General features: G+C 42.0%; 1 protein-coding gene across 1 annotated transcript; it reads right to left on the reverse strand.

Moving 5' to 3' along the window:
- Position 1: 1 nt before the first annotated feature.
- LOC306840116 (serine/threonine-protein phosphatase PP1-beta catalytic subunit-like) lies at positions 2–14,812 on the reverse strand. The gene is made up of 8 exons (XM_079369199.1): positions 14,702–14,812; positions 9,324–9,455; positions 3,952–4,182; positions 3,547–3,651; positions 3,367–3,438; positions 3,010–3,161; positions 1,861–1,995; positions 2–1,726 (listed from the first exon to the last, which is right to left on the reverse strand). The coding sequence occupies exons 1-8, from the start codon at positions 14,751–14,753 to the stop codon at positions 1,622–1,624; spliced, it is 984 nt and encodes a 327-aa protein (XP_079225325.1). The 5' UTR covers positions 14,754–14,812; the 3' UTR covers positions 2–1,621.
- Positions 14,813–14,849: the final 37 nt, after the last annotated feature.

The raw sequence follows: 14,849 nt of genomic DNA on the forward strand, positions 1-14,849 counted from the left end.
CTTTGGTTTCCATCCAATTTATTGAATTTATAGACTTTCCAACAAAGTTGTACAAATTGCAAAACAGCTTTTGGTAACACTGCTTTGTTTTCTTCCTATTATTGTCATTATTATTAGGAAATAAATTAAGTGAATAAAAAGTAAACAATGTGAATAGAGAACATTACAACAGAAAAAAAAAAATCCCACAAAAAGCAGAAAAAAGAGGCGACAGCTGTCCACAAAGGGTCGACTGCGTCTCGTTTAAGCCTTCGAACCAGGTGAGTCGCTGGTTAGTCCAACAGTCAAACTGAAGTTCCTCCTTGTGGTAAACATTATGTACTGTCAGTGTTCTGAAGAGCCCATCGCGAGCTCTGTGGTTTGAATTCTGTATTACTGTATTTAAACACCAGGTGGCATCACTATCACATAGCAAGACTGCCTGGTACAAGAAACGCTGGCATTTTGTGGAGCATTTTGAGGGTTGCATTTTGTTTATTTAAAATATTTGGTCTCTTCACACCGTACATATACATTAGGTACTTGTAAAACTGCAACCTGTGCTGTTAAATATGTTCATTCCTATTTTTGTTGATTTTTTTTATCCAAAGACAAGTAAACAGTTATTTTATAAGCACTGCTTAGTACACCATGAATGTGATTCTGTCTCCAGGTAAATAACTGACCCTTGGTACTAGTTAAATGCCTGATCATGGATTTTTTTTTCTTTCCACTGGCACAAAATGAAAAAAGTTGCTCTCTGGAAGTGTCACTACAAATCGAGATTATATGGTTGAAATTTTCTTGATGAGAACTAATAATAAACAGACCTAGGAAAAACGATACCAGCCCTGTGTGCAAAGTGGCATGTGTTTGTGTGAGTGTGGAGTCGAGGCACAGGGAGGTATAACAGAGGGGACGAATCGATGCCCAGAGGGCCTTGTGTTTTCAGGTAGAGCATGTCCACTGCCAGCAGCATTTGATTTAGCCTCTACATTTCATTCACGCCAGCCTCTTCACATTCTTTGCTACTCATGGGGGAGGAGCACTTTTTTCAAATGGTTAAATATAGAAGAAAAAGTGCACCACAACCGAAGGGTTCACAGCACATGCTGCATTGTGTTTCAACTGTTGAGCCAGAACATGAAAGAAGTTATTGGATTTAGCACTGCAAATAAACCTCGGTCTCATCGGAATACTTTGGAAGAACTTTCTACTGTCTGAGAGGTCAAGGCATCAAAACAAAAACAAAAAGTTCAATCTCTTTATTTTTTCTGAACTGGAAAAAAATTCCTCTACCTCAGTCGCTTTGCCCCTCTATACAGAGAAGGACTTTCCTTACACGACACAGAACCTTTAAAAACCTCAGATGGCGTTGGAAGTAAAATGACAAATCTTCTGTTAATAATATCAAAAAATCCAACAAACAGGCAAAAAAAAAATCAAACAGATTGGTCACAGCAAATGTATGTACACAGACACATTAAGAAAAGAGCTGTCAGTGGAGTTGTGGGAAAGGAGCGGTGGAATGAGGGAGAAAGATAAGCCCTGTATCTTGGCTTTACAGGGGAGTTACAGGGGTTGCCAGAATGGCAGACCAAGGACGGACAGGGTGAGGACGGGGGAGAGGAAGGCTGTACGTTCACCTCTTCTTTGGGGCTTGGGTGGTGCGGGGTGGGGTGACAGGCCGACCAGAATTTACACCACCATACTGGTACTTTGCCTTCTTCTCTGAGGGCTTTAGGATCTTTACATAATGACACACAAACACAGAGATGGAGAGAGGAAAGACATTTGTAAGAGAGTGTTTTTCTTTTTAATTCACGTCAAATGATCCAAAAGGAACTCTGCATCAAACACCCTGTTAAGTTTTTATACTACCTGGAAGGAGCACATGAGAGATTCATCGACACTCATCATGCCGCCTGCGTTGTCGAACTCTCCGCAGTAGTTTGGAGCAGAGAAGAGTGTGACCAGTTGGCGTTTGGCAAAGAACTCGTATCCATCCTCCACAACCTGTGAGAAGACACGTGACATTATTCCTCCGCCTACAGCGATCAATACCAAGAAACATCTCCAGCTCGTCTCAGAGTCCTTTTGCTATCGTGGTGGAGTGTACATAACCACCTACACCGCGATCAATACCAAAGAGCTGGAATAGCTGTTGCCAATTTAACAGAAACAACTTGTGTCCCAGACACATGAGAAAAGTCATACATTTCAATTCTGGTGTTTCATTCGGTCAGCAGGTTCTCAGTCTCTGCTGGACATAAACATATCCAGAATATCTGAATGCTAAGTAAAGTCCTGTGTCCACTTAGTGTTATTTCCGGGCAGTAAAGCACTGGCTGTGCACTCGAGAGCACTTGCATGAAGTGTTTCTGTGCTGAGAAGAAAAGCGCTGCACGCTTGTCCCGTTTCTATGACAACAGCTTGTTGACATCAGCTGCTGTATGAGCAAACATGGCTCTCTTACTTTTTACTGTATGTTTTCTTTTTTTTTTTTATTCAAGATTGTTTTTACCCCGGCAGACACGGAGCAAAGAGGATATTGGTGGGAGACATGATCCATAGGAGGCAAAAATACAGGGAATATCGTACCTTAGGAAAAAGAGCGCCGATGGTGTAAACGGCACCCTTTCTGAAAAGTTCAACGATTTTCAACTTGAGAGCTTTGAGCAGCCGCACGAAAAAAGCAGAGCGCTCCGAAAAATAAAAGACGCCGGGGGATTCCCATTGAAAACAACTTAAAAAAGACGCCGGCTCTAAGAAAGAAACACTAGGTGGGCAATTTAATGAATGAATCAGAAAAAAAAGATGAGAAGGTTTTGAAGTGTGTGGTTTTCAAGTAGCTACTTTGGCTCATGCAAACGCGCAATATGAAATGAACTTATTATTATTATCATTATAATGCCAAAGTCACACAAACTAATAGAGGCCAGCATTGTGAGATTACACATCGGGTCCCCAAAAAGAAAGGCCAGACAGAATCTATTCGGCTGAAATGACTTGTTATTCATCCTTTATTACTTGGTGGGCTCTGCAGATGAGGTCCAGGTCGTGGCGGTTTAGGAACTTGCTGACCACATCTGCCCCGAAGGTGAAGGAGACCCCACGGTCGTTCTCTCCCCAGCCTTGTACATCCTTATCCGGGTCTGACCACAAGAGGTCACACAGCAGGCCTGAGAGAGAGGAGGGAGCGAGAGCATGTGCACGGAACAGAGGAAGAAGTTTGTCAGAAGTGCGACTGACTTTGCTGATGTAAGGCGGAAAAGATTACAAGGTGATGCAAGAGCCATTCTTTGAATGACCGGGAGGCTACGTGGTGTGTTTTTTGGAAGATTCACTTGAGCACCAGAGGAGGTGAAGGATGAGCTCACACGCTACCTGTATCAGGCACGTCTGTCGGCCTCATGATCCTGCGGATCTGCTCCATCGATTGCAAATCAGGCGATAGCCCTGAAACGAACCAAAAAAGCTTCTTTTTCAAACAAGTTCATGAAAGATAATAAAGGTTTACTTTTTGGAAGGAGGGGAATGAAAAATAAGGGCTGCCGTTGTTCTTACCTCCGTGGCAGCAGAAGATCTTCTCGTCAATGATAGCAGCAATGGGGAGGCAGTTAAAGCAGTCAGTGAAGGTTTTCCACAACTTGATGTTGAACCTGCGCTTACCTGGTGGAGAGATCAAATATACATTTAGAACCCAACAACGCATGAGCTCTTTTTGTGAACGTATTGAGGCTGTCACAGTTGTTCTCCCTCCATCATCTCCTACACATAAAAAGACAAAATCAAACAGAGTTTTGGGGTGACAGTGAAGGGCTCCATGGTTAATAACAGTCAGCCATCTGCTAAGGGGAATGGCATTGTTAAGCAGCCAAATAATAAACTGTATTAGATGGTTTCGCCCTCCTGATGTATCCATTAAACAAACAAAATAAGGTGGGTTTGTGTCGACAACATCCTACTCACACTCGTCGTAGAAGCCGTAGATGCGGTTAATGGAAGCACACTCGTGGTTTCCCCTGAGCAGGAAGAAGTTCTCTGGGTATTTGATCTTGTAGGCCAACAGGAGGCAGATGGTTTCCAGGGACTGTTTCCCTCTGTCCACGTAGTCTCCCAAGAAAAGGTAGTTTGCCTCTGGAGGGAAGCCCCCGTACTCAAACAGCCTCAGCAGATCTGTGTACTGGCCGTGGATATCACCTGAGGAAGGGGAAAAAAAAAAAAAAAAAGGGGGAGAGGGGGAAAAAAAGATTACATAATTTACATAAGCAAAACTACACTTCTGTTGGGCAGTGGGCCCATCAGAGAATAAACCTTCAGAGGTCTTTAGTTCAACTCTTTTTCACAAGTTCAGTCAGAGGGAAAGGCTGCTTTACTGCACCTGTCGAATCAACTGAAAGTGGAGCTGCAGAGGAATTGGGAAAAAAAGAGAGGCATTTTTGTGGCGAGGTTATGAAAATATGTAATAATAAAAAAAAAACAAAAAAAAACAAAAGCAAGTGCAGGACTAAACACCAAAGCACATATTTGTAGTTGTTCAGTCTCTAAAGGACTATTCACCAAAGCAAAAGATACACACACCAACTCCTGTCACACTGAATCCATTTGATGAGCAAAAACAGCGAGTAGGTAGGTTGGTGAGGACTGCACACACTAAACGAGCCATTAGCACTGGCACAGATCGATGCCATGGCCCCTGGGAGATGAGCTACGCCGGGAGAGAATGCTGGCAATCCAGGTTAAATGGTATACAAGGAAAAACAGAGGCACGTACACATATCCACACAAAGTCACTTTAATTTAAAAGTCTCTCACAGGATTCAGGGTCACTCTCGTCTCTTTCTGACATCAGTGGAGCAGCGATGTGCCGGAGCTGCTCCGACAGGGGGAGTGTCACTTCATCACCTAGCCAAGAGCTGCTTCCTTTTTTATCCTCAGCACCGACTTAAAGAGCTCCCTAATTGGGCTAAGTTCTCCAGACACACACGAGTGCAGAGAGCCTCGGCAGAAAAGCCAAGGCAATAATAACAGACTTTTTGGTGACCAAACAAATTCAAACTATTTATGGCAATGATTCAATACAAACTGACAACAAATACTAATTAAAATGAAATAAAAGGCCTTTCTCAGCTGTGCAGCCGTCCAGCCCTTGGATTAAAACCACCAACAACAATTGGAGATTCGAGTCATGGCTGGAAGGTTTTATTCTTTTTCCTGGTGCCTGGCAGGATTTGGAGGCACCAAAACCCAAACCACAGAAGAGCACCAAACCTTTCTGACAACACGCCTGTATATTTATTTTTTGCCTGCGTCTCAGGATGGCAGGCGAAAAGGCACAATTTTTTCCCCCGCAAATGAATGACTAGCAAGGAAGAGCTCTGAATGTCTGCATTATAATTTATGCTCACGTTACACTGTGCGAAGCCAGTCGATTCATGTTTCAGCCTCTTTGATTTTCGTTGGCCAGGACACGCAGCAGCAGTTAGCCATCTGAGTTTAGACCAAAGTATCCTTCGTTGTTTTGTTATGAGAATGTCAGAGAATATGGGGTAGAGTCAATTAGTGTTTCCAAAGACAACATGGCCTCCTCAAATGTCTTATTGTGTCCCACGACCCAAACACATTCAGGTGGCGGTCGGTCACTGAAGCCACCAGGAAATAGTAAATGTAGTCAAATCTATTAGAGATTAAATGTGAAGTTTCTAGAGTCAGCTCAATGAGTCACAGTGAGGAAATCATGAAACCTTTCAAAACGTCTAAATGATACGATAACTACAAGTTTTCAACCTCGACATAATCGAGTACCTTTCCCGCCTTTGTCATTTTGTCTTCAGGCATTTTTAAAGCGAGAGCGCCATTGAAATCACTTTTTTTTTTCCTTCAGATTTCAAAAAGGCAACAACCAAAACCTGAAAACTTCCAACATGGCAGCCTGTAAAAAGGATTTTTTTGGCTGAATTAGAACAGAATACACCATTTGTTATGTACATAAGTGCACCGATAAGACGATGCCCCAAGTTTCCCAAGGCTTCTTTATTTGACAAACAACTCTGTCAATATGTTATATATCATTTTATTTGGGTACAGGAACTTTAATTTCTGCAGCCAACACAAAAATCACTGTGTGTAGAGAAATTCAATGATACTCTAATTAAAAGCTATTTGACTGTCAAACAGATCTGGTAATATCAGCCGATACGACAGTCACCTGATGTGCTAATACCAGTCGATTAGTCAGTCGGGCTCTTGTCTACATTGATTTTATTTTTTTTGCCTGAAGATGCCTCAAAGCTACAGACTGTACATTCAAACACGCAACTCCTTATTTCAGCCAGCCAAAGATTATTCTTCATTTTGGCAGCCTGAAGCCAACGCATGCTGCAAAACAATCAGCCTTGGTCATTCGTCAGTGTGGTCAGTCAACAAAAAAAAAAAAAAAAACTTAAACGAAGGAACACAACCACTGTGGGATAAAAGTGTAGGCTTGGAACCTTGGAGTGTAATCAGTGCAGAGACAGTCAGGAGAGGTCAGCTCTGTGACCGCAGGCCCAACTATACTGATGTAATGAAATCAAATGTTTCTAAAATAATACTCTTTCACTCAACTACTACTCATCTTTTCTGGTTGACAATATTACTTATTCTCCCCACACCTGTGTGTGTTTTTTCCAGAAAGGTCACCTCTGCTAAGGTTTACTCTAAAGACCCTCAACTCTACACGAAGCGCTGCAGCATGACCGAATGCATTTGTGAGCATCACCGAGGTCGGCTTTTTCACAGAACAGCCCCCCCCCCCGCCCCACCACCGGGAATTTTAGGACAGCAGTGAATTATTTACTCAGCATTGCTTCTGCACTGTCAAAACAGTCCGACAACGGCAACCAAAGAGATAAGGGGATGTTGTTTTTAAAAGCAGAGGGAAAGGGAGACAAATGCAAAATGTTACCTGAGGCCAGTGTTATAAATGAGCCAGACTTTTCTCAGAAGACAACGCATCATAAAAAAACTGAACTCCAACAAAACAGAACAACAATTAAAGCACAGAGCGGTGAACCACGTGATCCTTGTTGCCATGCTCTGAGGGAAACGGCTATTAGACGATTAGAAATAAGAAAAACAATAACGTAGAACATCTTGGATGCAAGGGAAATGTAATAAAGCTGAGCTCACGCCTGACCGCGTTCATACGCCAACAATCTGTTTCCAAGTACACATCAATGTTACATCAGAAGGGCTGGTTATAAATATCGATTCATCAATGCATTGCAGTTAGAGATCCTTTTTTTTTTCGTTGCCATGATGCACCTCTCCACTGGGGGCACTGTGGGTGATGTGAATTCAGGTCAGTGCACAATTGTTCACTTTCCCTTTTTTATTTAAGACTAATGCAAGGATAAGATCCTCGTCCCAGTCATGTTGTTCTAAAGCTATACGAACAATGCGTACGTCATTACTGAACAAATGTCAGGAGGTGATGAGTTATCTGGATATTCCTGTCATCTGTATGTAGTAATGAATCAATATCAGAGTGTATTGATCCATATTGAATGATCGGATGGATATCGAATCACGAGCCAGAGAATCTAAAATGGAATGGGCCAAACTGGAAACATCAGCGTGAGCATCAACAGGTGAAGCTGCTGATGCTGTTCATGTTCAGCATGAAGACTACACTGAGCTGACAGGCTGACTGTCGGCTCCTGACTGTTAACAAGTCTGTGTTGCTATTCCAGATGGTTTGACGCTCGCGTTTAGAACAAAAGGACCAGCTGAAAAAATGATTTAAACTCTGTATTATACTTTTGCTCATATTTAAAAGATTACAAAAGCAGGTGCTTAAATGCAAGATATTGGAATATAACCACATGGACACAGATAACAGAGAATACTCAGAGATACAAAAAAAAAAAAACAATTTAACAAACAGTGACAAACGACCACTGGTTTGACACAGTTAGACTGATGTATGTCTTTATCCTCTTCCGTCTGTTTATTCCCGTCAGTACTCGCACTTACAAAGTCGTCTGTGGCGTTCTTTTTGGACTCCGACTCTCAAACTGTAAACAAAGTCTGCATGCTTGTGGTCTTCCTTCGGCTAATCCCTCAGGCGACCAAAATCAATCACGCTTTGCTCTAAATTAGTAAGCTCCTATTCTGAATCGAGCACTTGGTTAACTGAACTGTGATTGCAGGGTGCTCTTATTTTAGTAACAGAATGACTGTCTAGCCAATTTGCACAATGGGGACTCGAACATCGTTGTCGTAAACAACACCGTGTCGGAAAAAGTTCTCAAAGTATCCTGCTTGAATCGATGTTGAAGCCAAACCGTGTCGTAGCTGCCAGCTGGGGCAAAATGATTCTGGTGGTATGAGGGTCAAGTGTGATAGAGAGAGTTAGTACAGAACCTGATCCACTTGGCCTTCTGAATAATGAAAGGAGTCCACTGTTTGGTCTTTGCAGTCCATGCTGGTGCTATGTAAGCTGCTGTCATGGGGTTAAAGGCAAGTAATCAGTCTGGGGTTATATGTTGGGCAACTAAACAAAGAAAGGGAGACAAAGGAACCATACAAGGTGGCGGATAAAACCTCCTCATGCATATTTCAGTCATGTGTCAGTGTAAGGCCTGCAGAGCTGAGGGCATGTGAGGCCTTTAAAAAGTCCATTATTGGAACCAACGTCATGTCAGATAAATTGCTTCTTCTTTTTTTTCCTAATTGCTTCCCACAATCACATAGATTACTTACGCAAATGCATATGTAATGCTGCCATCTGATTTTACAGTAATAGGCCGGCAATACAACCATCTCAGAGTAAATGTGTGTGGGAGGAGAGAGGAATGAGGACAGCAACAAACGAACTGTGTGTAGGCCTGAGTGTATACGGCAGCTTGTGTACTGTATTTTCAAGGACTGCCACATTAGACAGCTCAGAGTTGTTTGCAGCTTCAGCACTACACTGCATGGATGAGATAAAGCCTGTGGGAGGGCGCCGAGATGTGCAGCATAGCAGCGAGAGATAGTGATAGTGGGTAGCATTTCGAATGTAGAGAAGAAGTTTGCCTTGTGAGCGTGCACTGCTGTCTGTGCAGGTTACGCTTGCTACATACATCGCGTGCAGTCTGTGTAAACATGCATGTGCACAATTCCCCAATACATGTATTTCTTTAACATGCATATAGTTGAGAGTCACCGGGAGTTGTTTTTTTTTTGTTTCAGGATGAGCCTATGAGATGGGTTACCGGCTCAGTTCACACAAACTTTAGAAGACATGCCAATTAAAAAAAAAAAAACATGTTGGGAATAATGGGAGTAAAATAGAAGCAGTGATGTGCAGAACTGACCACAGATCTTCAGGGGGGCCTCCAGCTCCAGTAAGATGGGCTGGCTGAGGAAGATCTCCCTCGATTTGATGCAGAGGCCACGCACCTCCGCCTCCGTCATCTGGACAATCTTCCCGGGGCGACATCCCCGCACTGGAGAGGAGAGAAAAGGATAACCGTCAGCGCTACGGACAACTGTCAGTCCTCACGCAGCTGCTCCAAAAAGCTCCCCCTAACACCATCAAGTGCATCTCTTTGAGGCCTTGATACAATGTCTTCTTACCCTGGGGCAAAGGAGAAAACACTCACAGAAGATTTACAAAGCAATCATAAAATCGGATGAAGTGTGGGCGTAATGACTCTGTAGCTTATAACTGCTTACTTTCAGCCGTGCTTAAGAATCCCACTGCTTATACTATGAGAGCAGCTTGCATCTTCTGCAATGGTGTGGGTTTATTGGCTGTGTATTTGCACTGTTAGCTTAAGCCTACTTTTGAGGCATTTGGCCGGAGCTGTTGGTGCAGATTTTGCAGAAAATTGCATTTGGTGGCTACTGTCAGCAGCTATCAGAGTCAGAGATATGATTATCAGATTAAACATTAAAAAAAAAAATACACTTCCTTGCTTTGCCTCGTTGTGGCTTCTAAAAGAAAGAAGTTACATTCCGTCTAGTTTCAATAGTCTGCAGTTTCTAATATTTGTGGTTGCTTTAAACCCTGAACTGTCCGATTAGTGTGACAAGATGCCTAGCATAAAAGAAGAAAAAGCAGCTAGAGCTAAAAGGTAAACAAAGGAAGAATTCAAAATCCTTCATATTAGGCTAAATAAGAGTGTGTATACACGTTTTTTAAAAAACAGATTAAAAGTTGTGATATCAGGGTTTGAAATTCACTGTCCTGGTGTCACCTGTGACCAACAAGTCTTAACTCCAATTAACTTTTGGTGACACAAAACGCAGGTCCCCGTAAACACCCACACTCCTTCACAGTGGAGTCAGTAAAAGCTGGAGCTTGAAGTGCTTCAACAACAACAACAACAACAAAAAGAAGAAATGTTTAATGGTTCTTGGGATGTTTGGGGGGGGGGGGGTTAAAGTAGGTTAATGTGGATGAATACATGTGTGGAGTCTGCAGTCTCACACTCTCTCTCACTGATTTCTGATATTCACTCTCCTAGCTCTACAGTAAAGGCACAAAAAGCCCCAAAATAAATAAAACGTGCTAAAAACATAATTCTATTCATTCTGTTAATGTACTCCAAGGACCATTGGAGGAACTGAAACATCCCCAGGTCTCATGGTGTTGATATAACAGTGTCATACCGTACTGTACAGTGACTTTAATTTCGGTGTCAGTTGGACGTCACAAAAAGCAGATGAAGCTCGAAGTGGAGACCAGGCATTGCTGACTGAAACAAAACAGATGAACACATCTATGACTGAGGGATTATGTAATAACTAGCCTTTATGGCATTGCCTTTAAGCTAGACGCCCACAGAAGACTCCAAGAAAAACAACAAAAAAAAACTGCTGAGCCAAGTGAAACAACTTCATGTTTGTCTGTGAAGGTTTTACTGGCAAATTAGAAGGCGAAACAGCGCGGAGTACACGGTTGATTCAAAGTGGTGTTGATGAGAAAGATCGGTATATATGCATTCATGAAGACCTGCATGCTTCTTACACACTGAACTACCTCGCTCATCATGACACGACATCCAACAAAAGCTCAGAGAACCGAGCAAAGCACATGAACACGGATCCTCGCAGGAGGTGAATCTGAGAGCCGGAGAATATTCGTCGGGGTGGCGCCAACCTTAATGAAGTGCTGCTTCACGCCATCACTCTCCTCCTTATCATCCATCTACTGTATGTGCGCTGCTTCATACGGGGTGAAGCATGAAATTGCGGCAGCAGGGCTTTCCGCTCTAAGCCAGGCCTCATCAGGAGCTGAGACACTTAAGCTCGGATGCTTAGCTGCTGAGCTTTAGCACTGAACCTTTCACTGTTTGCACTTTCAATGGGCTTGCACTTTTTCAAAGAGATTATATACTTAAGATCACTGAGGGGCAAAGGCTAAGATGGAGCAATGACAAGGATTTGCAACCATCAGACACCATATAGTCATTTGTGCGTGTGTGTGTGTGTGTGTTGTGATTTTGTGACCGTACAGAGGCGTGCAGAAAGTCACAAAGTGTCCTGTCAGGTTTTAATTCCAATGAGTAAGCGTTCTCATTGACTCTTGGATTTTCCTGAGGACTGAATTTTCTCATTCAGCAAAACGTACAGTCAGCTAGAATATGATGTCAGGATGCAAAATAACGGCTCAAGGCCTTTCCAATTAACTTGTTTAACAAATCAGCACTCTGTTGATTATGGTTGCTATGCTGACCACCAGAAAAACGCTATGCCCGTGTTTGAAATAGAAAACATGGGTATATTGACGCGTCGACAATGTAATGAAACATCATGTAAATATAAGGTCATATCTAGTATGATTTAGTGGGTTTCCTGTGCAGCCTCTTTTATTATCATCTATTTTCACTTTGTGGAGTTCACACTCCTACTAGCTGCAGTACGCTGGTGGAGCTCGGCCTGCTGTGAAACTTGTGAAGCACGTCAGTCAGTATGCTGCCCAACTCCACTGGTAACTAGATAACAAAGGAGTCTTTTCATTTAAAAGAGCACTCCACACGTTTTACTGACTGAACAACACGCCACAGTTTGCATGAGGGAGGCAGAAGAGATGTTAAAAAGCAGCGCAGCACAGCCTGGTCTGTGTCGCTGTGTTTTCCAATGAATGGGGAAGAGTTTTCACTCGCATCACCTCACATTGGAGGCTGCACTCGTGGTGAGGACAGAAAAAAAAAAAAAGGTATTAAAGTGCCATGTCAGTAGCTGATGTTTATCTATTGTGTCACATCGACATGTTGCTGGTGAGCTAGTACGCCTGCCGATCCAGAGAACAGATTTTTTTCTGGATTCAAAAATCACCTGTTGGACAAACTGTGCTCACTTTTCACGGACAAATGTCAAAGACAATGTTGGTAGTGTCAGAGTCTTACACAGTGACATATAAAAGGCGAGCGACCACTAAAACCATTTAGATAAATAAAATAACAAACCTGCAATCTGCTAAATTGTTCATTGAAACAGTGGCACTCGAATTTAACAATCGGTGCATCTTTGATCAAAACAAACAAAACGAAACCGCGCTGGGGGGGAAAAACTGGTTTAATGAAAGGTTTCTGAAAAACACTTTGAAAAGCCTTTTTTCTGAGTTGCAGGCCGGTTAACTTTCATTTAACAATTTATTATAAGTTGTTTTTAAAAAAAAAATCAAGTAAGAATGAGACAAATGATCCAAACTAATTCATCCTATAAAAATCCTCCTCTCTGTTATAAAGGTAGAAATATCTCAACTGCAAAAGATGGGTGATTAATAATGGTAATTAATCACATTCCTTTATGATTCACATGTGCTTGATTCTTACTGTTGAGTCACTTCTTCACCACTGCATGCAGAGCTGAACATTTACAGTATGTGTGAAAGTGATGAATAAATAATGACGTCCAAATCAATTACTCATGTGTTAGGAGCATTAAAATAAAAAATAAAAACAAGGTCTCGTCGCCACCTGGCATCACACAGATCACAGCTAAAGTGACAATCTATGAAAGAAGTCCAAAGTCCAACTTGTGTTCCACACATGAGCCACATAAACACCAAGTCACCACAGTCTGAGGGAAATAACAAAGAGAACACAATGTGTGAAGGATCGACACTATTTCCCGCTGACAGACTAAAGTCTCACTCTCAAGAGTAGAAAACAGGCGAGCAGTTTACTTTTACTTCATTTCACCGCTTGACAGAAATGTTTGAATTAAAAAAAAAAAAGAGAGAGAGTGAAAAACAGGGAAGAATTTTCAAACAATCACTTTTCAAAAGAGAAACCTTCACATATTAGTGCTGGCATAGTGTCTCATGCCTCCACAGATACGGGTGGAAAGTATGCCAAGGACAGCTGAATCTGCCTTAGTGGTCTGCTCTGACTCATAACAAATCTCACAAGGGAACAGAAAAGTCCTTGCCTTCTCTTAAGCAGGTGGATCACCAACACAAAAAGAAAGGCTTTCATTTCTCTTTCTCTGCCAAACACAAAGTCTGTTCTTCGAACACCACAACACGTTTGTTTACCAAGCATGAAAGCAACAATGAGATAGTGACAATGTCGTCCTATGGCTTATCTACAGTGAGCATCCGTTCCTTTCTTGTATCTTCACTTTGCAAACCTTCTTTTAGGATTTTGTTATTCACTTGAATCAATGACATGCGACAGGCACGGAGGTAGGGAAAAATATTGATTGATGTAAAAATTGAGATTCTTATCTTTATCTTTTCTTTTTGGGGGGCTAATCAGTAACTTCCTTTGAAGTGCTAAGGCTAGGTCTTTAACTAAGAGAGCAACAAGACATTGAGCCAGTCTCACAGATGAGTGGAGTAGATCCTGAAGTGTGTTCTAAATCATAAGTGACTTTGAATGCATGAAGCATGAATCCAGAATGGCTTTGACCCCCCCCCCCCCCCCAAAAAAAAAGTAGATAAATAAATAATCGAAAACTAATCAATTATAAGACACCCAAAGATTTCCAGCCCTAGCCAGGCATATAAAGGAAATTTAAATTCTCTGAATCCAAAACATATATACTGATCAATCAACAACACCTGTAAGTGCAAACCAAAAGAAAGTGAGCAACAAATTAAATAAATAAAAAATACAATCAAACTAACAGCCTTTCCATGTTTGTTTGGGCTAATTGATATTGCATTATAGAGGGAAAGAGTTATCCATATGATGTATGAAAAACACATCTGCCAATAATGTAACATTCAGATAACGACTGTGATAATATTACTATAATCGAAACTTAAATCACAGAGTATAAGAGGGCAGAAATCTGTTTATATCGTGTCGTGTTGTAACGTTTGAAGCCGTTAAAACCGTTTATCAATGCTAAACAATACACACTATACAGAATATAAAATATAAATTAGGCAGAATACGACAAAAACCTCAGGCAGAAAGTTTAAGTCAACATTCAGGCAAAGCCCACCGGCACAATAAACTAATAACTTGGAGAGAGTAACGTAGTTTGGCTCTCACTGAGAAATGTAGGCGTTCACCGCTGACTGTTTATAAACACGAACAGCTAACAGCTAGCCGGGGGGAGATGTACCGTTACTACTGGCTGCAGTTAGCCCGACCAGCTAACATTATTCCCCGCTGCCGGTTTTGAGACCCAACTGAGTTACTCGTACTCAAGCTCCAACCAGACATTAAGAACCCTTAATGAGAAAAAACACATCTGTCATTAGAGACCGTTTTTTTTTAAAATTGTTCACCTTCCAGAAGACGAGAGATGAGGCTGTCCACGTTCAATTCACCCTCCGCCATCTTCAAACTGCTGTGGTACTGTGTTGGCCGGTCCGATTCCTCCTACAGACACCAGGGGGAGCTGTTGCCAACAACACAATAACTGTACAGTAAACC

The sequence above is a fragment of the Symphodus melops genome, assembly GCF_947650265.1.
Source record: "Symphodus melops genome assembly, chromosome: 19".
Taxonomy (NCBI): Eukaryota; Metazoa; Chordata; class Actinopteri; order Labriformes; family Labridae; genus Symphodus; species Symphodus melops.

Excerpts from the sequence above, each read along its gene's own strand:
- LOC306840116 (XM_079369199.1), bottom strand. The coding sequence starts at position 14,753 with ATGGCGGAGGGTGAATTGAACGTGGACAGCCTCATCTCTCGTCTTCTG. Across the intron at positions 9,456-14,701 it reads CATCTCTCGTCTTCTGGAAG|TGCGGGGATGTCGCCCCGGG; the intron begins GTGAACAATTTT and ends TCTCCTCTCCAG. Across the intron at positions 3,652-3,951 it reads CTACGGCTTCTACGACGAGT|GTAAGCGCAGGTTCAACATC; the intron begins GTGAGTAGGATG and ends TCTCTCCACCAG.